Source organism: Hypomesus nipponensis, chromosome 4 (genome assembly GCF_054491055.1).
Source record: "Hypomesus nipponensis isolate SF chromosome 4, ASM5449105v1, whole genome shotgun sequence".
In the NCBI taxonomy this organism is placed as follows: Eukaryota; Metazoa; Chordata; class Actinopteri; order Osmeriformes; family Osmeridae; genus Hypomesus; species Hypomesus nipponensis.
The window spans coordinates 16284257-16304945 of record NC_140364.1 but is presented as its reverse complement, the minus strand read 5'-3'; the positions used below and the strand labels follow the sequence as shown (position 1 = coordinate 16304945).

At 48.6% G+C, this 20689-nt stretch overlaps 2 protein-coding genes across 4 annotated transcripts; both read left to right on the top strand.

Annotated features, from left to right (window-relative positions):
- Positions 1–53: 53 nt before the first annotated feature.
- Positions 54–8405, top strand: maco1a (macoilin 1a). The gene is made up of 11 exons (XM_084697113.1): positions 54–268; positions 1042–1183; positions 1394–1520; positions 1664–1787; positions 2246–2424; positions 3012–3558; positions 4152–4310; positions 4514–4696; positions 5318–5438; positions 5724–5898; positions 6094–8405. The coding sequence occupies exons 1-11, from the start codon at positions 189–191 to the stop codon at positions 6294–6296; spliced, it is 2040 nt and encodes a 679-aa protein (XP_084553239.1). The 5' UTR covers positions 54–188; the 3' UTR covers positions 6297–8405.
- Positions 8406–9103: 698 nt separating this feature from the next.
- On the top strand, positions 9104–19709 carry ldlrap1a (low density lipoprotein receptor adaptor protein 1a). Of its 3 annotated transcripts, none has more exons than XM_084697115.1 (9): positions 9104–9342; positions 14053–14195; positions 14323–14435; positions 14615–14729; positions 15067–15139; positions 15252–15326; positions 15456–15676; positions 18252–18286; positions 18884–19709. In XM_084697115.1, exons 1-9 carry the CDS (start codon positions 9258–9260, stop codon positions 19011–19013), a joined length of 990 nt encoding a protein of 329 aa, XP_084553241.1. In that variant the 5' UTR covers positions 9104–9257; the 3' UTR covers positions 19014–19709. The 3 variants fall into 3 exon arrangements, with proteins under 3 accessions (XP_084553241.1, XP_084553243.1, XP_084553242.1); XM_084697117.1 differs by lacking the exon at positions 9104–9342 and adding an exon at positions 9655–9741; XM_084697116.1 differs by lacking the exon at positions 9104–9342 and adding an exon at positions 9683–9794.
- The last annotated feature ends 980 nt before the right edge of the window (positions 19710–20689 follow it).

The following is a 20689-nucleotide window of genomic DNA, read 5'->3' as shown; positions in this document are numbered from 1 at the left end:
ATTGGCGATTTTCAGCGTATTATGAAAGGGGAGGGGCCTTCCTCAGTGTTTTTATTTATTTCTTTGTTTCATGTGCAAAAATCAACAACAATGGTGGCTATCTGAAGACATGTACATATCTGGTCAATCGTATGAGACTGTCTCAATATTTACCGGGCTGATAATAAGACTGAATCAAGAGGTGGAGAATGAAGCGGCGCAATGCGGACTGCAGCAAACTCCGACGGCCGTTAAAACGGAACCGAATCAGCGAGGGTATATATAGCAGGTACGGATAAACGGAGCTACGAGAACGTAGTTGTCGTGCAACAATGGCGCCTCTCTGTATTCGAATTTTCTTTTAGCGTCTGACAGATAATGCAACCTTGTTGCTACCCAGCTGCAAGCTAGCAAGCTCGGTACCTGTCTATTTCTGTCAGTGTGGTCGTGTCGGTGTTGAGTTTCCACACGAGGCCTCTCTTCACAGCTGACATCTCGACAGATTTGTGCACAAAATGTTCACAGCTTTGGCATTTAGGCAAAACATGCAAATTGAAACAGTCCGGTCAACTGTAAACAGCCAGTGTATCATACAATTCCGATGTGGTGAAATGCTTTTTGTGTACATTTTCATTTTTCCTCTACGAAAGCCGAAGAAGGATGCTTGTAATGTTGATGTCGTGAAAAGCCATCCGGCTTACTTTGAATTTGGTGCTCATTTTGTAACTCAACTTGGCTCGTGAAGGGGGAAAGCCACAAGGGTCAAGTCAAGACCCGTCTGAATTCGGCAAAAACTCTTATGTTTTAACTGACCTGTCATTATTGAAGCCGTCAGTGCTACTGGACAAGTGAGCGAGAATAATTTCTACCAAACCAATGAACAAAGCTCATCTTCTGTCATCCATACATAGCTGGTCGGAGTGGAGGTCAAACTAACACTTTCCGGATCAGAGATGTCTCATCTGTAAACACAGCTGTTGTGCAAACATGTTTTTATCTTAATCCCTCACATCTAAAGTCCAGATATATTTGTTCTGTCCCCCTCCCTCTCTCCTTCCCCAGCACGTTTCTGTACCTGAAGTTCTTGGTGGTGTGGGTGTTGGTGCTGCTGGCAGACTTTGTTCTGGAGTTCAGGTTTGAGTATCTGTGGCCATTTTGGCTCTTCATCCGCAGTGTCTACGACTCCTTCAGATACCAGGGGCTGGTATGTGTGTGTGTGTGTGTGTGTTGTGTTTATGGTTCCCTCAAACCTTTGGTTGGGTGTCCATTGACTCTCAGAGCGTCAGTAAAACTTCTCTCTAGAGTACACAACACCTGGTAGAGTTATGAGATCAAGTTGTATATTATATATCTTTCCCTCTCTCTCTCTGTCTCTCTCTCCCCTCCCCTCCTACCCTTTCTCTCCCTCCTCCAGGCATTCTCAGTTTTCTTTGTGTGTGTGGCGTTCACGTCAGACATCATCTGCTTGCTCTTCATCCCCGTCCAATGGCTGTTCTTCGCTGCCAGTACCTACGTGTGGGTGCAGTATGTCTGGCACACCGGTAAGTCAAGATGGCCGATATTCGACATTGAACGGTTTATAATTATTATCCATTCAACAGACGTTTTTCTCCAGAGTGATGTGTCAGTAGTGCATGTAGGTAGTGCAGCAGGTGTGTGACCTGTGCCCCCCTGGTGTCTGCAGAGAGAGGGGTGTGCCTCCCTACTGTGTCTCTGTGGATACTGTTCGTCTACATCGAAGCAGCCATCCGCTTCAAAGACTTGAAGAACTTCCACGTGGACCTGTGTCGACCCTTTGCTGCCCACTGGTAAACCAGCACGTCGCTCAGGGCAGGAGACACTCACATGTAGAGCATGTACATCTGATTAACAATTGAGCAATAAAACCTCTGAAAACAATATATGATATACAATATAGCCTGTATTTGCAAATTAACTAACAAACAACAAGAAATGTACCTTATGCAATACCTTATGAAAGTAGGTACACTATAAACGAACACACGCAATGATGAATCGCATATTGCTCAAGCTACCAACAGGAGAAAATGGAAAAGAAAATGTTCTCACAGTGCAATGGTTGTTCATAGAAAGATCATGAACCATAATGTCCCTTTTTGGAATGAAAACAGAGACACTTGGTGTAGCTGAGCCTTTACGCTTACAAAACCAAGACATTTTAAATCACCGTTGAATGTAAAATTGGTTTATCGCTGCATCCCTAGTCATCAAGATCTTTGTAGTAACCCCCCCCCCCCCCCATCAGTATTGGCTACCCGGTGGTGACCCTTGGCTTCGGGTTCAAGAGCTACGTCAGTTACAAGATGCGTCTGCGGAAGCAGAGGGAGGTGCAGAAGGAGAACGAGTTCTACATGCAGCTACTGCAGCAGGCCCTGCCCCCAGAGCAACACATGCTGCAGAGACAGGAGAGGGAGGCGGAGGAAGGTGAGACACACATCTAACCTGTCTCTCTCACACACCTGACTAACCTCGACTAACCTGTGTCTCACACCTGACTAAACTCATCTAATCCTCTCTCTCTTTCTCTCTGTCTCTTTTTCTCTCTCACACCTGACCAACCTCATCTAACCTGTCACTCTCTCACTTGACATATAACTGCTCTCACACACTCTCTCTCTCTCTCTCTCTCTCTCTCTCTCTCTCTCTCTGTCTCTCTGTCTCTCTGTCTCTCTCTCTCTCTCTCTGTCTCTGTCTCTCTCTCTGTCTCTCTCTCTCTCTCATCATGACCACTAATTAATACTCTCACAGACCATGCACACATTCAAACACACTCACAACAAGACAAGTGCGAGATCAATCTAAAGAGAATGTCTAAACTCCAACAACAAACCAAGCAGCATTTGCTGATCTCTCCTGTCCCTTCTTCCTGTCTCTGCTCTTCCAGCCTGTCTCTCTCTCTCTGTCTGTCTCTCTTCCTGTCTGTCTGTCTCTCTCTCTCTCACCTGACTAACCTGTCTCTCTCCCACTTCCTCACCTGATGTCTAACCTGTCCTCCACTTCCTGTTTCCCAGCTGCCCTAGCGAGAGGCGTGTCTGAGGTCGACCCGCCCCAGGTCTCCCAGAATGGAGCCCCGCCCACCAGGAAGAGCGTGTGTGTTGCATTACCGGAGCAGGAGGTGGGAGGAAAGGAGCGAGACAAGAAACAGCAGCTCACAGGAGTCAACAACAACAGCATCCTTCCCCCCGCAGAGGCCAGACTGTCAGAGGCAGAGTACATGGAGAGTAGCGGGGGGGGCAGGAGGCTGAACAACGACCTATCAGGAGAGCACACACTCTCCGAATCCATGCCCCCGAGAGAGGAGGGGGGAGGGGCTAAGAACTACAAAAACGCCAGCGGAGGGGGTGTGGCCAACTCATCCCCGCATAACCACAGCTCCACCAATGGGAGCGTGCCGTCGGCCAGTAGGAATGAGAAGAAGCAAAAGTGTTCTGGGAGGGGCGGAGCTCAGAAGGACCCTGTGGGCGGAGCCACAAAGGACCCTGTGGGCGGAGCCCAGAAGGACCCTGTGGAGAACTGCATCCCCAACAACCAGCTGGCCAAGCCCGAGGCTCTAACACGGTAGGACAGCCAGCCAACCCACATCATTGGTGATAGGAAAGGTGGTGGTTGCATTTGCTAGTCAGAGGTCCTGAGTTCAAACCTCAAAGATTGGGAGGAAGTTACTCTGACTACACCTGTTACACATTCACACACACACATACCAGTCCTCCAGGTAGACCCAGGGGGTCAACACTGTAGCAGTCATAGCTGTGTCAGGTCAGGAGGATGGCAGCTACAGGATATCCGAGAGGGGATGAGGACAGGATGCAGTACCTCTATGAGGGGATGAGGACAGGATGCAGTACCTCTATGAGGGGATGAGGACAGGATGCAGTACCTCTATGAGGGGATGAGGACAGGATGCAGTACCTCTATGAGGGGATGAGGACAGGATGCAGTACCTCTATGAGGGGATGAGGACAGGATGCAGTACCTCTATGAGGGGATGAGGACAGGATGCAGTACCTCTATGAGGGGATGAGGACAGGATGCAGTACCTCTATGAGGGGATGAGGACAGGATGCAGTACCTCTATGAGGGGATGAGGACAGGATGCAGTACCTCTATGAGGGGATGAGGACAGGATGCAGTACCTCTATCTCTCCCCCCAGGCTGGAGCAGGATGTGAGGCGTCTGAAGGCGGAGCTGCAGGCCAGCAGGCAGAATGAAGCAGACCTGAGAGGCCAACTGACATCCTTCACCCTGCAGGACCGAGGTCTGCGGTGTGAACTCAGCCAGCTCAGACAGGACAACGAGCTGTTGCAGAGCAAGTGAGGACACACACTCTCTCACTCGCTCTCGCACACACACTCACAGACTCACACCCTCAGTCTTCTAAACCTACTCATTCCACACACCTGCATCCTTCAGACCCCTGTTGTAGATCAGTCCCACCTAGCGCCACCAGTGGAATGAGCATGTGTGTATCTCTAACTGTGTGTGTGTGTGTGTGTGTGTGTGTGTGCGTGTGCAGGCTGCACAGTGCGGTCCAGGCCAGGCAGAAGGACAGGCAGAGTGTGTCCCAGCTGGAGAAGAGGCTGAAGGGAGAGCAGGAGGCCCGCTGCCTGGCCGACAGACAGCTGGCTGACGACAGGAAGAGGAAGAAGCTGGAGGAGGCCTCTGCTGCAAGGGCTGTGGCCCTGGCTGCTGCCAGCAGGTACACACACGCCATACACACACACACACACCATACACACACCACACACACACACACACACACACCATACACACACACACACCACACACACACACACACACACACACACACACACCATACACACGCACACACCATACACACACACACACACCATACACACACCAAAGACCAGGTACACAAAGGCCTGATTCAGGCTATTAAATGACTATATATCTATATCTATATATATATATATATATATATATATATATATATATATATATATATATATATATATATATATATATATTTCTGTCCATTCCGCTCTCCCTTCCCAGGGGTGAGTGTACTGACTCTCCCTTCCCAGGGGTGAGTGTACTGACTCTCCCTTCCCAGGGGTGAGTGTACTGACTCTCCCTTCCCAGGGGCGAGTGTACTGACTCTCCCTCCCAGGGGCGAGTGTACTGACTCTCCCTCCCAGGGGTGAGTGTACTGACTCTCCCCTCCCAGGGGTGAGTGTACTGACTCTCTCTCCCCCTCCCAGGGGTGAGTGTACTGACTCTCTCTCCCCTCCCAGGGGTGAGTGTACTGACTCTCTCTCCCCTCCCAGGGGTGAGTGTACTGACTCTTTCTCCCTCCCAGGGGTGAGTGTACTGACTCTCTGAGAGGTCGCATCAGAGAGCTGGAGAACGAGTGGAAGAAGCTCTCCATGGACATGAAGCTGAAGGAGGAGCTGATCAGGGATCTGGAGGGGAAAGTCCAGGTGAGCATAATCATCCATCCGTCCTCCATCCATCCCTACATCCTTCCATCCATCCATCCCTTCATCCGTCCTTTATCCATCCATCCACTCATTGTAGGCCTGGTTGTCTGTCCCTGAAAGTCCCCTAATGCCCTTGAACAGCTATTCCCCTCTCCTTATCTCCTCCTTCCTCTCCTTATCTGCTCCTCCCTCTCCTTATCTGCTCCTTCTCCCTCTCCTTGTCTCCTCCATCTCCCTCTCCTCCTCCTCCTCATCCTACCTCTCCTCCTCTCCTCCATGGTCTAGGAGCTGCGTAAGTACAAGGAGAATGAGAAGGACACGGAGGTGCTGATGTCTGCGCTGTCGGCCATGCAGGAGAAGACTCAGCACCTGGAGAACAGCCTGAGCGCTGAGACCAGGATCAAACTGGACCTGTTCTCTGCCCTGGGGGACGCCAGGAGACAGCTGGAGATCGCTCAAGGTCTGGAGAGACGCCCTCTATACTCCCTCCTTCCTTCAGTCATCCTCAGTGGAGCCATTCTAAGCATCAAAGTTGCACTTAAAATCGTCAGAGTCCTCCTTCCTGTTAGAATATCTCTCACTATCTGAAGGCACCAAGTGAGGTCTTTCAGTCCATACTGTCACCTAACCTTAACTCTCTTTCCTCCCCCACCAGGCCAGACCCACCAGAGGGAGCAGGAGATAGTGGACCTGAAGCAGAAGATAGCAGAGGTCTTGGCTGTGATGCCCAGCCTCACCTACTCAGGCGACAGCAGCAGTCTGAACTCCGTGGGTCCTCACTACTCCTCCAAGTTCATGGACAACAGCCCCTCCTCTCTGGACCCCAATGCTTCTGTCTACCAGCCCCTGAAGAAGTGACACACACACACACCTTTTAGTTTTTTAGCTAGGTTTTGGTTGTGCTTTGTTGGAGCGTGGACACCCCTCTCTCCCTGGCAGTCTAGCACACACACACCTACCCACTCTCTCTCTCTCTTACACACACACCTATCCTCTCTCTCTCTCTCTCTCTCTCTCTCTCTCTCTCTCTCTCTCTCACACACACACACCTGCCCACTCTCTCTCACACACACACACCATACAGAAGTCTTTTGGATCCATTTTGACTGGGTTTTCTCTCTGGTGTTCTGAGTTTTGATTGGGCCGTTAGACGTTTGAGGTCATAAAAAGAAGCAAGCAGGAAGAAGGTAAGTTGTCTCCAGGTGATAACCTGATGCTCTCAGCTGTTCGTCTGCCCTTCCCTGAGATCAACCTGATGCTCTCAGCTGTTCGTCTGCCCTTCCCTGAGATCAACCTGATGCTCTCAGCTGTTCGTCTGCCCTTCCCTGAGATCAACCTGATGCTCTCAGCTGTTCGTCTGCCCTTCCCTGAGATCAACCTGATGCTCTCAGCTGTTCGTCTGCCCTTCCCTGAGATCAACACTCTTTTCTACGTTGATCTGAATCAGGCCTCCGTGTTTCTCCTGGAGCTTCTGGGCCGGTGGGACAGGCGCAGCTGGGATGTGAAGCCCTGTGTTAAATGAATGTTCAAGTACTTCTTTTCATGTTTTGATATCACCGTTTCTTACATTTGTGATTGTTTGCTTTGTAAAGAACATATTTCAGTTGTGACGATGGCATTGTACATTTCTCTGAAACGATGTAATGGTCAGTTGGACAGGTAGCTTGTCTCTGGGCTTCTGAACATGGAAGCTGTTTATCTCTTCTCAATGCTGGAATAACGGACATCAGATCCTCCAAGACTGTCACCTGTTTCTCCACAGCCCCTTAGATCCTGCAAAGGCAGATAGTGTCAGACTCCCACCACAGCACCTGCCTACTGAAGGAAGCTGCTCCTGATCTCTGCAAACGGAGCTAACCTTCTCCTTTCTGGAACAAATTAGAATGAGTTAAGGCCATGAACACTGGATTTCTTGATGTCTAGGTAACTCTGGTTTAACCTCCTGTCAGTTCCACTGTGCCTTGAATATCCTTTTGAAGACGTAGGAACAGTTGACCTTCCAGCAACACAGGCTTCCCTCAGTCCTGTACAGGCAGGTGTGGTACTAGGCTGGAGGGGGAGCATTCTCCATCTCTCTCTCTCCATCTCTGTCTCTCCATCTCTCTCCGTCTGACTCTCTCCCTCTTTCTCCATCGCTATCTCTCCTCTCTGAATCTCCATCTCTCTCCCTCTGACTATCTCTCCTTCTCTCTGTCTCTCCATCTCTCTTTCTGTTTCCATCTCTCTCTGCCTGAGGCAGCTGTCCCATGCTGGTGTCTAATAGGTACAATGCAACATTAGTGGTGGGGGTGTATTTCCTGTATGAGCAAACAAGGCATGCCAAACCACCACACTCAGTACGCTAGGTCTGGTATGCCCTGGAGTTTAGCTGTTTACAATAATGTATATGAACTTCTGCTGGGAATGTTTTCATTTGTTTTTAAGTGCCGAGTGTTGGTGTTTGGTGTGATCCTCATCCACACAAACAGCTTTTTCAGATGTTAGTTAGTGGAAGTTGGGCATGTTATTGTTATGTGTTTTTGCCCTCCTGTTCCAAGGGAATCATGGAAAGCACTTAGCGCTCTGACAGGTGTTTATCGCGCATCTTATTTATTCGTAACAAGTTTTTTTTTTCTTTCTCTCCCGCCAGTGGCACTTCTTGATATAGTTGCATTATGTTTAGTTGTTCTCTTGATCTTGTTTAAACAGGGATGTTAAGTGTTATTTTGGGAAGTTCCCTGACCTCTTTGACCATGTTGTGCTCTCATGTTGCCTAGAAAAGTATTTAAGTGGATCGCAAAGGCATTGTGATTTTGTTCCGAATTTCTTATAAGTCTCGTGGAAGGTGGAATGGCAGAGGGAGAAAGTTCTCGGTTTATCTTTCAATTGTTCTACCATGTTGTTTATTTTTCCGAGTGAGTTCTCTCACTGTGGTTATCACCTGGATTAAAGGCTTGCAGGTGACGGTGTTGGCGGTTTCGAAAACAAGTGTCGTGATGTCGTTCTCTTTATTCATCACATTCGTTTCCAAATTGAGTATTTACAATTATTGCGTAATTTAAAAAACAATTAAAATGTAGTAATATTGAGGATTCAGCGACTAATCCAATGGCCACTAGATGGCATTAACAAGCCGGAGAATCATCATTGACTTTAAAACGGAACATTTATTGAAATAATTGATATAGGATTTATTGTTGAAAGTTGATTTAACTATCTGTGAACATCCAACTAAGGTGAAGTTGTTCCTGAATTCCCATCTCGTTATTCACATTGCCGGTGCTATTGTCTCATCATCGTCCGACTGGAAGAATCAACGCCAAGTATTTTCACGGTTTCAAATTAAAAGTTCTAGCCTACTGAACCATTAAAATATGTACTTATACCGTACCTGCATTGTTATTGCATGTCATTTACACCAGGTTTACTGTCAGAAATAGAAGTCATCGTGAATTCAAATGTCATCTTTAAGGCCCCCCTCTCTTTTTTCAGAAAGATGTCAAATGGATTGTCGCTGGGGTTCAAAGGTCATCACTAAATCTATATTAGCCCTCAAAGGAAAATGCTTTTAAAAAGCTAGCAAAAATATATACATTGTCATCATTAACATAGGCTACTAAAATGTATTCCGTGCCCTTCTTTCATAAAAACTTAATTTTTAAGGGTTCGGATCGCTAGGTGCACAGATTTACGTTTGTCCGTTCGCTTTGATGGACAGAAAGCCACGCCCACTGTGGTCCAAATTGAAGTCCAGAGCCAGCTGCGGTCAAACTCAGAGACAACACCACCGGGAGCAGCGGTCTGGAAACGTACTCACCAACTTCAGACAAACTTTACACGATGGATACCCTGAAGTCAGCTGGGAGAGCCATTATCCGAAGTCCAAGTATCGCAAAACAGTCGTGGAATGCCAGCAGACATAAAAGTAAAAGTTTTTACGTTTTCTTTGCAAATTCATGAAACCTACAAGTATCCTACCAACCACAACGAGGTCAAACCTTGCTGTTCACTTCCACCACAGTTGTCATGAATTGTAATTCAAAATATCCAAAGTATGATACACATTATGATACTTTTATACTGTACCATTTTGACAAAAAAGTATAGTCATGAAACGGTGACGCGGTGACCTTATACCACTAGCCTACTTAACGGTATGAACGGTGTTTCATTTTCAGCAATGGCAGTAACTTTCGTCACTAAACTCTGAAGTTTGTTGTCATAGTGACCAAGTCTATGACAGACAGATAGGCCTTCCATTTCCCCTCAACATTTGTCCAGTAGTTGGGTCCTCAAGTCTTTTGACCAGGTCAAACCTGCGCAGGTATTGGATATTTCGTGGCTAAACCCCCAACAACTAACTGCATAATATCAACGGTATTTTCCTCATTCGACAAACGGCCAGTTAATTGCCTTAAAAGAACACAGTAGCTGTTTTGTGTGACTGTGTGCCTACTTTCCAGTATTGGGTATAGAGAGGTCACTTGGCCACAGCAGTGAGCTAAATCTAACTTGATCCTGGCTATGGGTCCTGCTACCCCACTACTTATCTCTATAACCATGACAACAGTCCAGGAATGTTGCAGGTCAGTGGGCCAGTCATCCATCTCAGCCTGGTTGTGTTCAGGTTCAGACAGCTGGATGGAAGTGAAGTTGATGTCAGAGAGCATTAGGCACATCTTAGTGAGTTAGAATGTGTCACTGACGAGGCATAGGTTGTCACTCTCATGAGACAAACTTGGGGCAGGTAGGGCATCGCCTTACAGGTCTTAGGTTCGATTCTCTCATGGGTCCTGTCCTCAGGACAGACAGAGGTGAGACCATGGTGTGTTTGTGTGTTCCCTCCCTCCATGAGTGTGCGCGTGTTCACAGTGTGTGTGAGCTGCAAAAAGATTGTTCTTCTTCTAGAATATGGACACACAGGTCGAAGAACGCAAGCAGGTAGTCTGGAGTCTAGAGGTGTGTGTGTGTGTGTGTGTGTGTGTGTGTGTGTGTGTGTGTGTGTGTGTGTGTGTGTGTGTGTGTGTGTGTGTGTGTGTGTGTGTGTGTGTGTGTGTGTGTGTGTGTGTGTGTGTGTGTGTGTGTGTGTGTGTGTGGTGGTCAACAGCACAGTGTGGCCTCTATTTCCTGGTCTGTAATCCAGGCTGTGGAAGTGCTTAGTCTCCAGGTCCATGCCTTCTCTTTCACCCACATCAGGACAGCCCTAGCAGACCTCCTCTCCTGTCTCACCACCTCTCCTGTCTCACCTCCCGTCTCTCCCTCTCCTGTCTCACCACCTCTCCTGTCTCACCACCTCTTCTGTCTCACCTCCTGTCTCACCACCTCTCCTGTCTCACCTCCTGTCTCACCACCTCTCCTGTCTTACTTCCTGTCTCACCTCCTGTCTCACCACCTCTCCTGTCTCACCACCTCTCCTGTCTCACCACCTCTCCTGTCTCACCTCCTGTCTCACCACCTCTCCTGTCTTACCTCCTGTCTCACCTCCTGTCTCACCACCTCTCCTGTCTTACCTCCTGTCTCACCTCCTGTCTCACCACCTCCTGTCTCACCACCTCTCCTGTCTCACCACCTCTCCTGTCTCACCTCCTCTCCTGTCTCACCACCTCTCCTGTCTTACCTCCTGTCTCACCTCCTGTCTCACCCTCTCCTGTCTCACCACCTCTCCTGTCTCACCCTCTCCTGTCTCACCTCCTGACGCGACCATGCCCACTGCAGTTGTGTAGCATGAGTGTCTGAGCTCTGGTCATGTGAAGGAGCTGGTGTCAGTGGGCTTTTATGGCTCTTTATTGTCTTGTAATGTGTAGCTAGAAGCCTTCTATCTATCTCTCTATCTATCCATCTTGTGCTCTCTCACACACATACCTACACACCCAATATTAGTGCACTATGCTAGAATTTAACAACCTCAGAGAATCTATCTTCTCTCTCACTCTCTATCCCAGGGGTGTCAAACTCTGGCCCGCAGGCCAAATCTGCTCTATCCCATCAGCTGTGGATAAAGGTGAAGAACTGAGAAGAGAGAGGCAGAGAGAGAGAGAGGCTTAGAGAGAGAGAGAGGCAGAGAGAGAGAGAGAGGCAGAGAGAGAGAGAGAGGCTTAGAGAGAGAGAGGCTTAGAGAGAGAGAGGCAGAGAGAGAGAGAGGCAGAGAGAGAGAGAGAGAGAGGCAGAGAGAGAGCCAGATAGGGAGAGGCAGAGAGAGAGAGAGGCAGAGAGAGAGAGAGGCAGAGAGAGAGAGAGGCAGAGAGAGAGAGAGAGAGAGGCAGAGGCAAAGAGAGAGAAGCAAAGAGAGAGAGGCATAGAGAGAGAGGCAGAGAGAGAGAGAGGCAGAGGCAGAGAGAGAGCTAGATAGGGAGAGGCAGAGAGAGAGAGAGGCAGAGAGAGAGAGGCAGAGAGAGAGAGAGAGAGGCAGAGAGAGAGAGGCAGAGGCAGAGAGAGAGAAGCAAAGAGAGAGAGGCATAGAGAGAGAGGCATAGAGAGAGAGGCATAGAGAGAGAGGCAGAGAGAGAGAGAGGCAGAGAGAGAGGCAGAGAGAGAGACTACAGTGATGGAGGCTGACAGTGGGTGGAGCAGGGAGAGACCGAGCAGGAGGAAACATTAGGATTGGGAAATCTTAGCAAAATATTATTGTTTATTTAGTCTTGTTGTCGTAGTGGGAGGGTTAGGGGACAAGCAGCATGTTATTGCAGATATATTTGTGTGAATCCAGAATCCTGAAACAAACTCTGATCGGTTTAGGTCTGTAGGGCGGTGTGTGTTTTCTGGATCTCCTAAGCCCCGATGACTGTAAAGACTGACTCATCCAGACCCATCACAGCAGGGGATCCCAGACTGGTTCCTGACTCCATGTGAGTCTGGGGGCCGGGCTCTGGGGGCCGGGCTCTGGTGGAGGGCTCTGGAGGAGGGCTCTGGTGAAGGGCTCTGGAAGAGGGCTCTGGTGGAGGGCTCTGGTGGAGGGCTCTGGAAGAGGGCTCTGGTGGAGGGCTCTGGTGGAGGGCTCTGGAGGAGGGCTCTGGTGGAGGGCTCTGGTGGAGGGCTCTGGAGGAGGGCTCTGGGGGCCGGGCTCTGGGGGCCGGGCTCTGGTGGAGGGCTCTGGTGGAGGGCTCTGGAGGAGGGCTCTGGTGGAGGGCTCTGGTGGAGGGCTCTGGAGGAGGGCTCTGGTGGAGGGCTCTGGTGGAGGGCTCTGGAGGAGGGCTCTGGTGGAGGGCTCTGGTGGAGGGCTCTGGTGGAGGGCTCTGGAGGAGGGCTCTGGTGGAGGGCTCTGGTGGAGGGCTCTGGAGGAGGGCTCTGGTGGAGGGCTCTGGAGGAGGGCTCTGGTGGAGGGCTCTGGTGGAGGGCTCTAGGGGCCGGGCTCTGGAGGAGGGCTCTGGTGGAGGGCTCTGGTGGAGGGCTCTGGGGGCCGGAACAATAGAACTCCCGAAGGTCTGGTGAACATTTGCTTGATTCTTTGTTTGCCGGACAAACTGGTGGTTTCCACTGTGATGTAGCTGCGTTCTGTGTGTGTGAAGGGGCCGGTCTGGACGTGAGCGGGGTGTGTGATGTCGAGGTTGTTGGGGGGGGGTTTCAGAAGTTTCTAGAAGTGTTTCCCACACAGGTGTGATGGTCGCTCACCCTCGCCGACCTAATGGATGAGATCATGGAATAGGCCTGGAGACAAGACCTAGTGGAGACAAGACCTAGTGGAGACAAGACCTAGTGGAGACAATATCTCTGTTGTTCCGCATGTGGCTGGTTACTCACATGTTGTGGCTGGTTCCTCATGTCTTGCAGATGATGTTTGAACTCAAGGCCCTGCTGATAATATCAGGGTCATTGGCTGTCAGGCTGGGCTTGGGGCGCAACTGTGTATGTGTGTGTGTGCCAGCCTTGAAGGGTTAAAAGGTCAACTAAGTAATGTTCTGAAGCTTCTTATCTGTGTGATCCCTCCTCTTTGGTCCCAGAGGAAGTAAAATATTGACTCCCTCAGGTTTCTGTCCCAAATCTGTGGGTGCCCACAGAGTTCAGCTGAATGTTCTCACCCTGACTGTGTTTACCTTCTACCTTGTTATTAGCTACTGAGACCTTTCCCCCAGATTTCTTTGACGTATGTGCTTGAGTGAACATTTCAGACAGTTCTGCACCAATGGTCCGATATCTTCCATGTAGCACAGACAAAAGCAGCCCAGAGCCTGTCTCTCTTCCCCAGAGCCTGTCTCTCTTCCCCAGAGCTTGTCTCTCTTCCCCAGAGCCTGTCTCTCCTCCCCAGAGCCTGTCTCTCTTCCCCAGAGCTTGTCTCTCTTCCCCAGAGCCTGTCTCTCCTCCCCAGAGCCTGTATCTCTTCCCCAGAGCCTGTCTCTCTTCCCCAGAGCCTGTCTCTCTTCCCCAGAGCCTGTCTCTCTTCCCCAGAGCCTGTCTCTCTTCCACAGAGCCTGTCTCTCCTCCCCAGAGCCTGTCTCTCTTCCCCAGAGCCTGTCTCTCTTCCCCAGAGCCTGTCTCTCTTCCCCAGAGCCTGTATCTCTTCACCAGAGCCTGTCTCTCTTCACCAGAGCCTGTCTCTCTTCCCCAGAGCCTGTCTCTCTTCCCCAGAACCTGTCTCTCTTCCACAGAGCCTGTCTCCCCCAGAGCAGAGCTGTGATTCTGGTCTGTGTCTCTTCCCCAGAGCTGCCAGAGAACTGGACCGACACCCGGGAGACTGTTGTCGATGGGATGACCTTTAACCTCCGACACCTGGGCATGACTCTGGTGGACCAGCCCAAGGGGGAGGAGCTGTCGGCGGCAGCGGTCAAGAGGATTGTTGCCATGGTGAGACGCTCCATCGCACAGGAAGTGATGTCGTCGTGGCAAGCTGTCAAATTCACCTTGTGATGTCATCAATTATTGGGTCCCCTCATCCCTGCTGTTGTTAGAGTGACGGTGTTTGTGCCCCCAGGTGAAGGCCAGTGGGAAGAAGCCTCCCAAAGTGTCTCTGAAGGTGTCTCCCCAGGGCATCGTCCTGCGCGACTGCCTGAGCAACCAGCTCCTGGAGAACGTCTCCATATACAGGTAGGAGAGACAGTGAGAAAGTGAGAGAGAGAGAGACAGGGAGAGAGAGAGACAGGGAGAGAGAGAGACAGGGAGAGAGAGAGACAGGGAGAGAGAGAGACAGGGAGAGAGAGACAGGGAGAGAGAGAGAGTTCCCTCCAACCTTCAACCCCTCTCCGTGTTGCCCTCTGACCTCCTAGGATATCCTACTGTACGGCAGACAAGCTGCATGACAAAGTGTTTGCCTACATTACCCAGAACACCCTCAATGGAACCCTGGAGTGTCACGCCTACCTCTGCTCCAAGAGGAAAGTGGTGAGTTTAGACCTCCCTCCCTCTTTCCTGTCTCCACCCTCCCTCCCTCACCGGCGGGGAGAAGGAGAGAGGACATGGAATCACTGTTGACCGTTCAACACATCTTCTCACTGACTCTGGTTCCTACACCCGGGCAGATAGATAATGATTCAGCGGGTTCCTACACCCGGGGAGATAGATAATGATTCAGCTACAGTCTAGCAGGTTGACAAGGCCACAGAGAGCAAAACATCTATGATTTGAATGTTGTTTGCATGCTTTAACGTTTAATACCCTCTCCCTTTGTCTCTCTCTTTCTCCCTCTCTCTGTCACACTCTCTTCCTCCGTTCTCCAAAGGCTCAGGCTGTGACCCTAACAGTAGCCCAGGCCTTCAAAGTGGCATTTGAGTTCTGGCAAGTTGCCAAAGATGGTAGGGCCATGACTTGCGGACACACACACACCCTCCACCTTCCTACACACACACACCCTCCACACACAGACACAGAGCCTGTGTGTGACCTGTGAGTGTGTCCTCTCTGTAGAGAAGGAGAAGAGGGTCAAGTCTGGCTCTGCAGGGGAGGAATCCATCTCTTCCCAGAGATCCAACAGTCTCACAGGTACACACACACATACTCGCATAATATATACACACACACACACACACACACACACAACAGTCTGGCTAGTCTCACAGGTGCTGGGAACACACACCTTTAACAGATGCTTGACAATGACTAACTCCACAGATGTTGCCACGGGCAACCTGTTGGACTTTGATGATAATGCCATGGTATTGGAAACCAACAACATCGAGGAGGGTTCTCTGGACCACAGCCCCCCTGAGAACATCAACAACATCGAGGAGGGTTCTCTGGACCACAGCCCCCCTGAGAACATCAACAACATCGAGGAGGGTTCTCTGGACCACAGCCCCCCTGAGAACATCAACAACAACAACACTGTCTGGGTGAGACCCACAGGACACACACTCCTATACATACACAGTACACTCACACACATACTACAGTACATACACACACTCCTATACATACACAGTACACTCACACACATACTACAGTACATACACACACTCCTATACATACACAGTACACTCACACACATACTACAGTACATACACACACTCCTATACATACACAGTACACTCACACACATACTACAGTACATACACACACTCCTATACATACACAGTACACTCACACACATACTACAGTACATACACACACTCCTATACATACACAGTACACTCACACACATACTACAGTACATACACACACTCCTATACATACACAGTACACTCACACACATACTACAGTACATACACACACTCCTATACATACACAGTACACTCACACACATACTACAGTACATACACACACTCCTATACATACACAGTACACTCACACACATACTACAGTACATACACACACTCCTATACATACACAGTACACTCACACACATACTACAGTACATACACACACTCCTATACATACACAGTACACTCACACACATACTACAGTACATACACACACTCCTATACATACACAGTACACTCACACACATACTACAGTACATACACACACTCCTATACATACACAGTACACTCACACACATACTACAGTACATACACACACTCCTATACATACACAGTACACTCACACACATACTACAGTACATACACACACTCCTATACATACACAGTACACTCACACACATACTACAGTACATACACACACTCCTATACATACACAGTACACTCACACACATACTACAGTACATACACACACTCCTATACATACACAGTACACTCACACACATACTACAGTACATACACACACTCCTATACATACACAGTACACTCACACACATACTACAGTACATACACACACTCCTATACATACACAGTACACTCACACACATACTACAGTACATACACACTCTCCTATACATACACAGTACACTCACACACATACTACAGTACATACACACACTCCTATACATACACAGTACACTCACACACATACTACAGTACATACACACACTCCTATACATACACAGTACACTCACACACATACTACAGTACATACACACACTCCTATACATACACAGTACACTCACACACATACTACAGTACATACACACACTCCTATACATACACAGTACACTCACACACATACTACAGTACATACACACACTCCTATACATACACAGTACACTCACACACATACTACAGTACATACACACACTCCTATACATACACAGTACACTCACACACATACTACAGTACATACACACACTCCTATACATACACAGTACACTCACACACATACTACAGTACATACACACACTCCTATACATACACAGTACACTCACACACATACTACAGTACATACACACACTCCTATACATACACAGTACACTCACACACATACTACAGTACATACACACACTCCTATACATACACAGTACACTCACACACATACTACAGTACATACACACACTCCTATACATACACAGTACACTCACACACATACTACAGTACATACACACACTCCTATACATACACAGTACACTCACACACATACTACAGTACATACACACACTCCTATACATACACAGTACACTCACACACATACTACAGTACATACACACACTCCTATACATACACAGTACACTCACACACATACTACAGTACATACACACACTCCTATACATACACAGTACACTCACACACATACTACAGTACATACACACACTCCTATACATACACAGTACACTCACACACATACTACAGTACATACACACACTCCTATACATACACAGTACACTCACACACATACTACAGTACATACACACACTCCTATACATACACAGTACACTCACACACATACTACAGTACATACACACACGTACATACACAGTACACTCACACACATACTACAGTACATACACACACTCCTATACATACACAGTACACTCACACACATACTACAGTACATACACACACTCCTATACATACACAGTACACTCACACACATACTACAGTACATACACACACTCCTATACATACACAGTACACTCACACACATACTACAGTACATACACACACTCCTATACATACACAGTACACTCACACACATACTACAGTACATACACACACTCCTATACATACACAGTACACTCACACACATACTACAGTACATACACACACGTACATACACAGTACACTCACACACATACTACAGTACATACACACACTCCTATACATACACAGTACACTCACACACATACTACAGTACATACACACACTCCTATACATACACAGTACACTCACACACATACTACAGTACATACACACACTCCTATACATACACAGTACACTCACACACATACTACAGTACATACACACACGTACATACACAGTACACTCACACACATACTACAGTACATACACACACGTACATACACAGCTACAGTACATATGCACACTGTTCGCATGAACACATTTTGTACTTTTTTTTCAGGAAATGGAAGATGGTTTGGATGAAGCCTTCTCCAGGTGAGAAGCCTGTCAGCCAGGCTGGTTTCTCGCTCTCAGATCACACACATGATTTACCCGATCAGGCGTCGCTCAAGTCCTTCCTGCTTCCTGATTGATCAGCTCCACTTATAGATCAGCTCCACCTATAGATATGTTCAAACTTCAGAAATATGCTCTAAAAGTGAGAAGAGAGATTTCCAAAAGGAGAAGCTCACCTCCCCCTACTCAGCAAAACCAACGAGGGAGGGAGGGAGCAGGAAAGCAATGAAAGGGAATGTGGAAGAGGAGAGAGAGAGAGGTTTTAGCATGTGACCTTAATCCTGCTACTGTGTTATCTCCAGCTGTACTTTGGATAGCTACGGGCCTCCTCAAGGCAACCGTGAGTGGCTTCATCCATGGCCCTGCCCTCTGACCATAACCCACCTAGAAAGAAACACTGTGCTACTGACCATGTAGGACCAGATCAGAACTAACTGTCCCAGCCGTAACATAAGCTAATCATATCGGCATTTGTTCTAATAACTCTGTTTTCATTACATCAATCAAACTGGGCTGTAATTCTTAAAACTCATTTGTAACTTAACTTTCTTCTCCTGCCCACCCCCCCCACCCCAGACTGGCAGTGTCGCGTACTAACCCCCAGGTCCTGGACATTGGGGTGACCCCCCAGGACTGGCTGACTGAACCTGACTGGGACAGCGCAGGCGGCAACAGCTCCAACAGGGACGACAGCTATGTCTCCTGAGGACCGCAACACCGGAGAGGGGGAAGGAGAGAGCATGAGACAGACAGAGAGAGAGAGAGGTTACAAGAATTCCTTGTTCCGATAGTAGCTGCTAGGCTGAGAGCTCATCCTCTCCCCAGCTCCAAACAGATTCCCCCACCGACGCCAGGGCGCCCGTCTAACCCCTGTTCGGACCATCATACACCTCTACCCTGCTGGCTCTTGAACACAGACCATGTACAACCTGCTTCATGTTAGTCAGCCTCTATTACATTTTTATTGTTGACTTTATTTTTTGTAATTCTGTTGGTACAGAAGCCATAATCAGTGTTATTTAGTTTTATGTATGTGCCCAGTATAATGTATAGTTAGTTTTATGGACTGGAACCATGACATGACTGAATCATGCTGGACCTAAAGTCTTTCTCCTGTGTCGGGAGCAAACATCTCCACATGCCTTCATGAACTCAGACAGCCAGCTGTAGTTGTCTGATCTGTGACCTCTAGCGTGGTCAGGACTGAAACCAGCTCATGGAAGAGATCCTTGTTTCAGGCCAGGATCTTCTCTGTCGACTAGATGTTTGGGGGCAGGTGCAGCTCCTCCAGTCTGGTGTGTTCTACATGTTCAGAGGCTTCTCTCCTGACCACACATCTTGCCTGCCATTCAACACTGTGTACCAGATAAACCCATTCAAATAAAGTTACATATAAGAGAAATGCTATAGACTTGTGTGTTTTGCTTTAACCCTTGTGCTGCCTTCATGTCACATGACCCAAAGGTTCATAACGAACCATCGTTGTGTTTACCCAATTTTACCCAATACAAAAGCAAATAAAAATCAGTTTCTTTTAACCTTCGCAATGTGGGGGGTCTGAGACAGCCCAACGGTTAAAAGAAAATGCTTCACTTTGTTTTTGTACGCGGTAAAGTTGTTGCAAACGACGGTGGGTCACAGTGACTGATGGGTCACAGTGACTGATGGGTCACAGTGATTGATGGGTCACAGTGACTGATGGGTCACAGTGACTGATGGGTCACAGTGACTGATGGGTCACAGTGACTGATGGGTCACAGTGACTGATGGGTCACAGTGATTGATGGGTCACAGTGATTGATGGGTCACAGTGACTGATGGGTCACAGTGACTGATGGGTCACAGTGACTGATGGGTCACAGTGACTGATGGGTCACAGTGACTGATGGGTCACAGTGACTGATGGGTCACAGTGACTGATGGGTCACAGTGACTGATGGGTCACAGTGACTGATGGGTCACAGTGATTGATGGGTCACAGTGACTGATGGGTCACAGTGATTGATGGGTCACAGTGATTGATGGGTCACAGTGACTGATGGGTCACAGTGACTGATGGGTCACAGTGACTGATGGGTCACAGTGACTAATGGGTCACAGTGACTGATGGGTCACAGTGACTGATGGGTCACAGTGACTGATGGGTCACAGTGACTGATGGGTCACAGTGACTGATGGGTCACAGTGACTGATGGGTCACAGTGACTGATGGGTCACAGTGACTGATGGGTCACAGTGACTGATGGGTCACAGTGACTGATGGGTCACAGTGACTGATGGGTCACAGTGACTGATGGGTCACAGTGACTGATGGGTCACAGTGACTGATGGGTCACAGTGACTGATGGGTCACAGTGACTGATGGGTCACAGTGACTGATGG